Source organism: Corythoichthys intestinalis, chromosome 6 (genome assembly GCF_030265065.1).
Source record: "Corythoichthys intestinalis isolate RoL2023-P3 chromosome 6, ASM3026506v1, whole genome shotgun sequence".
Lineage (NCBI taxonomy): Eukaryota > Metazoa > Chordata > Actinopteri > Syngnathiformes > Syngnathidae > Corythoichthys > Corythoichthys intestinalis.
Genome location: NC_080400.1, coordinates 32,446,724 through 32,456,569, shown reverse-complemented (window position 1 = coordinate 32,456,569; position 9,846 = coordinate 32,446,724). Strand labels below are relative to the sequence as shown.

Genomic DNA, 9,846 nt, shown 5'->3' with positions numbered 1-9,846 from the left:
GAGCCCCGCAGACGGTGGATGCATTTAAAAAAGGACTAAAAACTCACCTTTTTTAAAAAAAGCTTATTCTAGCTAATTTTATTTGACTATATTACTTTTATCTGATTGGTATCTGATTTTATCTGTGCTTGTGTCTGTTTTGCTTTTACTGTTTTATTCTTAGTCTTTTGCATTTTATTTTTTTCTTTTTTTGCCATTGTGCACTTTGAGATTTGTTTTTCAAATGTAAAGTGCGTTACAAATAAAATGCATTATTATTATTATTTAACAGCATTTTTTTATGAGTTAAACAAACTGCTTTTACTAACGAAACATTTTGCCTTGGTTCCATTTAAACAGAAAATACCAAACGTTTAAAACTTTGCATTCGTTTTTTTTTTTTTTTGTTTTTTTTTCCCCTGGTATCTTCACTTTACTGCTGGTTAAAAACTGCAGTATAGTTTTTGTGGCAGTCTATTATTTATGCTTTTGAAAGGATATAAATGTTTTTCCATAGTTTGAAATGACTTTTACACAAGGACAGAAGGCAGTTAGACAAAATATGAGGGTTTTTTTTTAATACAAATGAACAAACCTGGGGTGAACGGTTCACACACAGTCAACATATCTAAAACGACAAAAACAAAAAATTAATAACAAATAAAAGGGTCGGGGTTTGGTCTTTGATTTACATATTTTACACAGTGAATGTGACATTTTGGCAAAATTAAAATATATGTTATAAATTGTTTAGTCTTATTTCTAGTTGTTCAATGTTTGATAGGCCAAACAAAATATGTCTAAAAATTATTTTGACCAAAACGTAACGACGAGGCGACAAGACTACTGATGTCATTAAAAAGCGACCAATTGTATCGCGCGGGGGATTTGAAAACAAATGGCCATCCTAGCAGCGGCGATGTCAGAAGTTGAAACGTAAGTTTGACGTCTAATCTTTCTTTTTCGTCCCTATTCAAGTTACAGTCTGTTTTCCAAATGTGTAAACAAGTAAGAAATTTGCTGCTTATATGAATGTGATGTTAACGTTGCTGCTTGCCACTTAGCAGTGACTCTTAGCTCTATACGGCTAACGCTTACTGCAGTACTAAAGCCACAAATGAACAGCGTTATAGTTTGATTTCGCCTGAATTACAAATCAATATCCAACTCAAAATAAAAACTCTTTAATGCAACAAAACAAGCGAGGTAAAAAATTAGTCATGAAAAAAAAGTTCCTGAATTAGGCTCGAGCGTATGACGTGGCACTCGCGAGGTTTCCGCCGCTATCGCCATTGTGGAAGCGAGAAACATAAGCAATGAGGCATTTCAACACAGGTCGCTCTTTAAAAATGGTTGGAAATTATTGTGCGGTAAAGAATTGCAACAACCGATCGAATAGAAAGGAGAATGTACAGCTCGACGGAACACCATTGAGTTTCTTCCGGATCCCTACATGGAGAAAAGGCGAGGGAAAGCTCATATCTGAACTTACCAAACGTCGAAGAATGGCATGGGTGGCCTCGATCAGAAGGAAGGGCATAACGTTTGATTCTCCAGTTACACACTGAGTTTGCTCTATGCACTTCCACTCCGGTAAGTTAATTTCGTTTGTTTACGCAAATTTCAGTAACTTTACGCCCTAAGTCGGCCTGTTGTTAGCTATTGCTAAAGCTAAACAACTAGCATGCATACATGTGCATTGTCTTCATAAGACATAATTCATGTCGTTGCTAAATGAAAAAGCTGTAATATTTTGACGTGAGAGAGTGGCAAAGAATTTGTACACAGGCTACATTTTATGCAGCAAAAGATTTGTACATCCGTGGTCACAGACTAATGTAAACACACATTGCCTACCTTTGCTAGAAAGATGTGTTGCCGTTTGCTATGGTCATAAAGTGAAGATCCTGCACCCATCCCCAGCAAAACTGTTCGTAGCTTTGTAGCGATTTGTAGTTTCGGAATTGCTGATGAGTGTAGTAACATATACCAAACACTAAATACAGCATGATGTCCATTTCGCGTAGTGGTGGAAGCTTGTCGACATCTTTATTCCATTTGTGTTCGGCTTGCTCGTGAGGGTCAACATTGTTCACATCCTTAAAATTGCTCACATATCTGTCCTTCGCCGTGGTAACAAGTTTGTCTCTGTATCGAACTGGCAAGTATTCCTTACTTTTTTCCATCTTTGGTTGCCGCTAAGTTTAAATGTCCCGTGATGCTTCCGCAATGGTTGCGTTGTCGCAAATCTCGCATGATCCCGTGCTGCTGTGACGTAAACGCTCGAGCCTAATACACCAGGGTAGATTTGTTTACATATCTTCTCCCGTGAATATAATTGACTTGAGATGGGTGTTCTGTCAAAATTTGTTCCCTTATAAAATTTTGCTCCCAAAGCTTTCGTGGCGCTGAAAAAGCCCTCTTTTACATTCAGGTGGACTCTCAATGTTATCCAAAGGAGCAGTTGTTGTGTGCCGCTAACAGGGTAGGACGTGTCTGAGGAAAACTTATCTACATGTCTTTCCATGATCAAACTTAAGTAAATATTCCTTTCTTTAAAGAAAGTTTGTAGTGTTTACTGTGGAATCGCTGCATTCGCGGCCATTTTTAATGTTACGCGCATGCGCAGAACCGCAAAGTCGCAATTTTGAATGGGTTGAAAAATTTGTCAGAACACCCCGGACCCGTTTAAAGAGGTCCTTTGACATTCACTGGCGACCAGTCTCGAACCATTTATATCGACCCCTCAAATTGGCTGGCTGTTGTTCGATTTTATGTGCTCCGACATTAAAGAGCATACGACACCAGAAAAAAAGTCTTAAATGGCATTATTATGTGAATTAGAATCATATTTTGAGACGATTCGACCATATACAACAATTTAGCAAAGCGCAGATGACGAGAAATTAGTCTTTTAATCTGCCGGTTAGCCACGCCTACAATTATAGGGCTTTAGCGTCCCCAACAGGTGGATGACGTCAGCGGTAGACTAGGCTCATCGGTTTTACTATTCAGCCCATTGAGGGGGAATTGTTCAGAACGAGGAAAACGAGACGAAAAGAGCTGCAAAATGTCATTGTTTCAGTCTCTCTACTCCCAATATTTTTACAGGATATTCTTTTTATCCAAGTATTTTCCCCAATAGCTATATAAATGGCTTGAGAAGGACCAGTCAGCCCGTCGAGGGGGAACTATTCACAATGAGGAAAACGCGACGAAGAGAGCGGCAAAATGTCATTGTTTCTGTCTCTTTACTTCAATATTTTTACAGGATATTCTTTTTATCCAAGTATTTTTCCCCAATAGCTATATAAATGGCTTGAGAAGGACCAGTCAGCCCGTCGAGGGGGAACTATTCACAATGAGGAAAACGCGACGAAGAGAGCGGCAAAATGTCATTGTTTCTGTCTCTTTACTTCAATATTTTTACAGGATTTTCTTTTTACCCAAGTACTTTCCCCAATTGCTAAATAAATGGCATGGTCATGACAAATAACTTGTGCTAAATGGAATATAAAATAATAAAAATCCATTTATTCAAGACGACATGGCAAAATTACTCCATAATGGTCAAAACAGTCGACTTTACCTTTACTGTCACACCTGCCGAACGATATTTTATGACACCTAAATCGGACATATGTCATTTCCCTTCCCCGGCTTCGGAGAATGTAAACAGACCAGAAGGAGTGACAGCTAGCCGACATGCTAACCCGAACCGAGGGATGTTTCAAAGTCTTCGAAGTGGAAAATCACACATAACTAGCCTGGATTATTTGACATGACGACCCGGTTGTCGAGTTTCTTTGCGGATCGGCAAACCGCCCGGCGGAGAGCAATTTACAGTTCGTTCCCTGGAGGAGGGTGGCTGGAATTGTTGTGTAGCTAACGTGCTAACAGCTAACTGCTAATGAGCGTGAGGATAGCTTTTTACATGCCTATCAATGATCAAACGTAAGTAGTCCTTTATTTAAAGGAATTTTATAGTGTTTACTTTGTAATCACTGTATTCGTATTTGACATAATACAAAACAAGATGTTTACTCACTTCCTTGTAAGTCCAATGGTCCCACAGTAAATATCCACGGTGAATGGGAACCTTTTGAAACTCCAAAAAGGCGCATACGCCTCTCCCGCATACAGAATGATTTTTCTGCAGCCGTTTGGCTGGCGTGATGCAAAAAATAAAAGTATTAATCCGCAAAATCAGCTGAATCCTTCGTCCTCATACACAACAGTACACTGTAGCGTGAAGAGGACGTCTTCTACCGTACACGTCACAGCGCCCTCCTCCTCAATGCGAGACCGAAGCCGGAAGTCACTCATTTTCCTGGCGCGGGATTCAAAAAACTAAATAAATATAGCGATCGCTTCCACACACATCCAAGCGGTCCATATCATTCAGGAGCATAAAATACCGCGTGTATTATGAAATAAACATGCTTTTTCGTGTCACAAGCACTTTAAATGGAGAACAGTCATTGTCATTCAGTCAATTTTACATTCTCGCAGTCGGCGTGATGTCACGATGACGTCATCTCGCATAGCAACGTGTCGCCATTTTGAGAGGGGGGCACGCACAGGTAAACATCCGTAGTCTGAAATTCATATATTTCAGCTGTGTTTTGAGTCTTTTTTTCATAAAAACGTCTTAAACATGACTTATTATTATCACGGGTCACTGCCGACAGACGCGAGGAGGCGATCCAACTTAAAATTAGCGTGTATTGGCCTGCAAATCTGCCCATACAAAGTCGCAGCTGATAGCTGGATAAACAATCCAAAGGAATTGCCTGCAGTGGAGTTCGGAAACATCTACAACTACCTCATAAAGTCACCCAGTAAATGACCATTATAAATTAGATGGAATATGTACTGTGTGGAACTAAGAAAACTGGTAGTATATACGGAGTGATTATTTCTGCCGTAACCGGTAATTTGCATCCAAGCGTTATTTAGCCGTGAACACATCACGGCAAAATAACCAATTCCCACCAGGCCAATAATATACTGATTGACCGATCAGAGCATTTCACGGCAAAAGAAAAATAACACTTTGCGAGTTGTCGGTTCCGGTAATAATAACCACTAAGAGTGTGACAATATCTCGATACAGCGATATATCGCGATATTTTGCAACCCGATGGGTTATCGATATGCTCCCGCCAAGAATCGATACTTTTATTTAACATACTGGCCATACAATGGAGTATGGATGCTGTAAACTGCTCAATGTTTGTTGAGCAATTTCTTGGCGGTCCACTAGGGGCGCTCGGGAGTGGCGGTGAGGGTAAAGTGCGCACAAGTTGTCTAAAGAAGAAGAGAGGCAGCTCCAAGTGGGTTGAAAAAATAAAAAAGCTCCGTGAGAACGGTGGAGGAAAAAATGAGAAAAATATTGCCACAAATCACACATGGGGACACACTTTAGATTTTACACCAACAAGAAAGGAAGTAAGGTGAACAAGGACTTTGCTGTATGCAACAATTGTCTAACAAAAATAAGGTTCACTGGGAGCTGGTGACGAAGGGCACACATGATTTCTTCCCTGCTTCGCATTCATCACTTGAGGTAAGAAAGTTTTGCAATGTAATTGACTTTTTAATTTCCATGTATTATTTTGATGACATTTGGTGTTGAATGATATAAAATAAACCAGGACCCTAAACTGGATGAAAATTAATATCGAACAAGCCCACATGAATTTACCGATTTATTTGAGAACCAATTTCCATCTAGTTTACTACACAAACTTATTACTGTCATTTTGATACAAGCTATAAAAAAATGGTTTGAATAGGTTCCAAGATATATAAAGTGATGTGCATGATAATTAATGTAGCCTACATATTAAAAATAGGTAATTATTGATGTAGCCTACATATTAAAAATAGGTAATTATTGAATTTTTAATTTCTATACATTCAATTCATATTTTTTTTTAATTCAATACTTCCAACACAAAAAAAAAAAAAAACAGGATTTCAAATCTTAAATCATCTTAAATGCTGAAGCAGATAGCGGAAGTGCTCAAACCAAGCAACAAAGTTCATATACGAAGAAAAGACCCACCAATTTTATCATTGCCCCACTCCAAGCTCAACTGCTGACACCTACGGCACTTTTTATTTATTTATTTCTTTAAAGATTTAAAACTTTAAAGAAATTAAGGGTGCCATTCATCATGATCTCTCCAAGCGATATTAGTGGTCGTGGTTGGTTTCCTATATATGTGCAGGGGCACAATTTGCAGTAGATTCATATTTTACAGCAATGTTGCACAGAAAAGGTGTCACTGTTTAATAAATGACAAACAGTATTTTTTCTATTTTCAAATATCTTTTTTTTTTCTTTTTTCGTTTCAACAGTTGTATCGTAGAATGTCATGTATCCAATTTGACCAATCTATCGATAATCGCTGTATCGTGATATAATCGTTATCGTGAGCCTTGTATCGCGAATCGTATCGTATCGTGAGGTGCCCTGAGGTTCCCACTCCTAATAACCACTGCCTAGTCTATTGAATCCTAGCAGCTAATTAGGGCAGCAACAAAAAAAAATCCATTAAAGTTTACTCACTAGTAATAAAATGTCGGCTGCAAAAGTAAATGTGCCTGGTCCACGGAACCGTCTTCTTTTACTGTTCCTCAATTGATTGCTTTCAGCCAATTGCTTGTCCTTTTCTTCTCACGAGGAAAAATGCGGCTCCGAACTCTTCCTTGTGTTACAACCCGCAACACGGCAACTTTTAGTCATTCCGACAGAAAAAAAGACCGCAAATAAGACAATAGTTCAACGCGTTTGTACTTCAATGCACGACAGAGCAACTGCTTGTGACTCGTGTTTTGCCCCCATTTCAATATGGCGACGCTTTGTTGTGGCTGGTGACGCCATTAATGCCCGGATGTCCGACTGCGAGAATCCCATTGTTTTTCCCATCAATCCAGTCCTCAGTGTCCAGTATGCTGCCTCATGCCCAAATTCAGCTTGGCTCGACCCCTGCCTTACTGTGAACCCAATGGGGACAATCCTATAGATTGTGAATAAATAAATGACTCCTTCAATCTTGCTGTGTGAATTTGGATTTTGTGTGTTTGTCAGTGTGTTGAAGCGTTGTGACCCCGCCCTGCTGGTACTGTCTGACGAGGGGGATGAGCTGGACTCTGCAGGAGAGAAACTCCTCTTCCTCCAGGTTTTATTTATCAATTATTTTTGTCACTGAAAAATGCGCGTCCAGATTGCTTGTGTTTAAATGCGTGCGTTTTTAGGATAAGCGGCGTGTCCAGAAGGTTCTGTGGCGTCAGCTGTTTGTACTGGACTCCATGATGTGCGAGTTGGAGGGCCTTCAATCTCCACAGCAACTGCTGACACAGAACTGTGCCCCTCAGACAGGTAGCCCCGCCCACATGATCTGAACCTCGTTTATCGGGTGTTGTTGGTGGAAATTTGCAATGTAAAGTTACACTCCCACACGCAGTTTAAACACATTTCTAGTAGGGGTGTAACGGTACACAAAAATCTCGGTTCGGTACGTACCTCAGTTTTGATTCATTTTCGTTACAGTAAGAAAACAAAATGCAAAATATAAATGTGCTAGTTGTTTATTACACACTTTTGTGCTTTCGACAATAGGAACATTGGCCTATACAAAGCTAGAATTCTGCTCAAAAAGTATTGGGTATTTAAAGATGATAATCCAACAACAATTTGCCTTTCAGACCCCGCATATTGGTCAGCTTTCTTTCTGAAAGAAAGAAAAAAAAGAAGTCCTGTGCTCAAGAAAATAACAATCCCAATGACAAAGATTTTAACATGTATTTTACAAATGAAATGCCTCAATGAATCATTTTTTTTTCTATGAACTTTTTTTTGAAAGCTTTATTGGTGGATTTTCTCAAGTTAAAGAGCATACGACACCAGAAAAAAAGTCTTAAATGGCATTATTATGTGAATTAGAATCATATTTTGAGACGATTCGACTATATACAACAATTTAGCAAAGCGCAGATGACGAGAAATTAGTCTTTTAATCTGCCGGTTAGCCACGCCTACAATTATAGGGCTTTAGCGTCCCCAACAGGTGGATGACGTCAGCGGTAGGCTAGGCTCATCGGTTTTACTATTCAGCCCATTGAGGGGGAATTGTTCAGAACGAGGAAAACGAGACGAAGAGAGCTGCAAAATGTCATTGTTTCAGTCTCTCTACTCCCAATATTTTTACAGGATATTCTTTTTATCCAAGTATTTTCCCCAATAGCTATATAAATGGCTTGAGAAGGACCAGTCAGCCCGTCGAGGGGGAACTATTCACAATGAGGAAAACGCGACGAAGAGAGCGGCAAAATGTCATTGTTTCTGTCTCTTTACTTCAATATTTTTACAGGATATTCTTTTTATCCAAGTATTTTTCCCCAATAGCTATATAAATGGCTTGAGAAGGACCAGTCAGCCCGTCGAGGGGGAACTATTCACAATGAGGAAAACGCGACGAAGAGAGCGGCAAAATGTCATTGTTTCTGTCTCTTTACTTCAATATTTTTACAGGATATTCTTTTTATCCAAGTATTTTTCCCCAATAGCTATATAAATGGCTTGAGAAGGACCAGTCAGCCCGTCGAGGGGGAACTATTCACAATGAGGAAAACGCGACGAAGAGAGCGGCAAAATGTCATTGTTTCTGTCTCTTTACTTCAATATTTTTACAGGATTTTCTTTTTACCCAAGTACTTTCCCCAATTGCTAAGTAAATGGCATGGTCATGACAAATAACTTGTGCTAAATGGAATATAAAATCATAAAAATCCATTTATTCAAGACGACATGGCAAAATTACTCCATAATGGTCAAAACAGTCGACTTTACCTTTACTGTCACACCTGCCGAACGATATTTTATGACACCTAAATCGGACATATGTCATTTCCCTTCCCCGGCTTCGGAGAATGTAAACAGACCAGAAGGAGTGACAGCTAGCCGACATGCTAACCCGAACCGAGGGATGTTTCAAAGTCTTCGAAGTGGAAAATCACACATAACTAGCCTGGATTATTTGACATGACGACCCGGTTGTCGAGTTTCTTTGCGGATCGGCAAACCGCCCGGCGGAGAGCAATTTACAGTTCGTTCCCTGGAGGAGGGTGGCTGGAATTGTTGTGTAGCTAACGTGCTAACAGCTAACTGCTAATGAGCGTGAGGATAGCTTTTTACATGCCTATCAATGATCAAACGTAAGTAGTCCTTTATTTAAAGGAATTTTATAGTGTTTACTTTGTAATCACTGTATTCGTATTTGACATAATACAAAACAAGATGTTTACTCACTTCCTTGCAAGTCCAATGGTCCCGCAGTAAATATCCACGGTGAATGGGAACCTTTTGAAACTCCAAAAAGGTGCATACGCCTCTCCCACATACAGAATGATTTTTCTGCAGCCGTTTGGCTGGCGTGATGCAAAAAATAAAAGTATTAATCCGCAAAATCAGCTGAATCCTTCGTCCTCATACACAACAGTACACTGTAGCGTGAAGAGGACGTCTTCTACCGTACACGTCACAGCGCCCTCCTCCTCAATGCGAGACCGAAGCCGGAAGTCACTCATTTTCCTGGCGCGGGATTCAAAAAACTAAATAAATATAGCGATCGCTTCCACACACATCCAAGCGGTCCATATCATTCAGGAGCATAAAATACCGCGTGTATTATGAAATAAACATGCTTTTTCGTGTCACAAGCACTTTAAAGCGCCACACAGAAATTAATAAATTTAATTGTGTAAGCAGGGTGTGTGTATTATTCTTATTATGTATTATTTAATTAGAGGTGTTTTAGCTCATTTCAATTTATTTTATTTAAACGGGCTATTATTTAT

General features: G+C 39.4%; 1 protein-coding gene across 2 annotated transcripts in view; it reads left to right on the top strand.

The window, feature by feature from the left end:
• Window positions 1-849: 849 nt before the first annotated feature.
• Window positions 850-9,846, top strand: part of si:dkey-225f5.4 (uncharacterized) — a 19,278-nt gene continuing 10,281 nt past the window's right edge. The window contains exons 1-3 of one of the 2 annotated variants that reach the window (XM_057838260.1): window positions 850-915; window positions 7,079-7,169; window positions 7,246-7,369. In XM_057838260.1, coding sequence (XP_057694243.1) covers window positions 878-915; window positions 7,079-7,169; window positions 7,246-7,369 — 253 coding nt within the window. In that variant the 5' untranslated portion in view covers window positions 850-877. Of the gene's footprint in view, window positions 916-5,334; window positions 5,549-7,078; window positions 7,170-7,245; window positions 7,370-9,846 lie in introns of those variants that run through there. The other variant, XM_057838261.1, reaches the window with a different exon arrangement.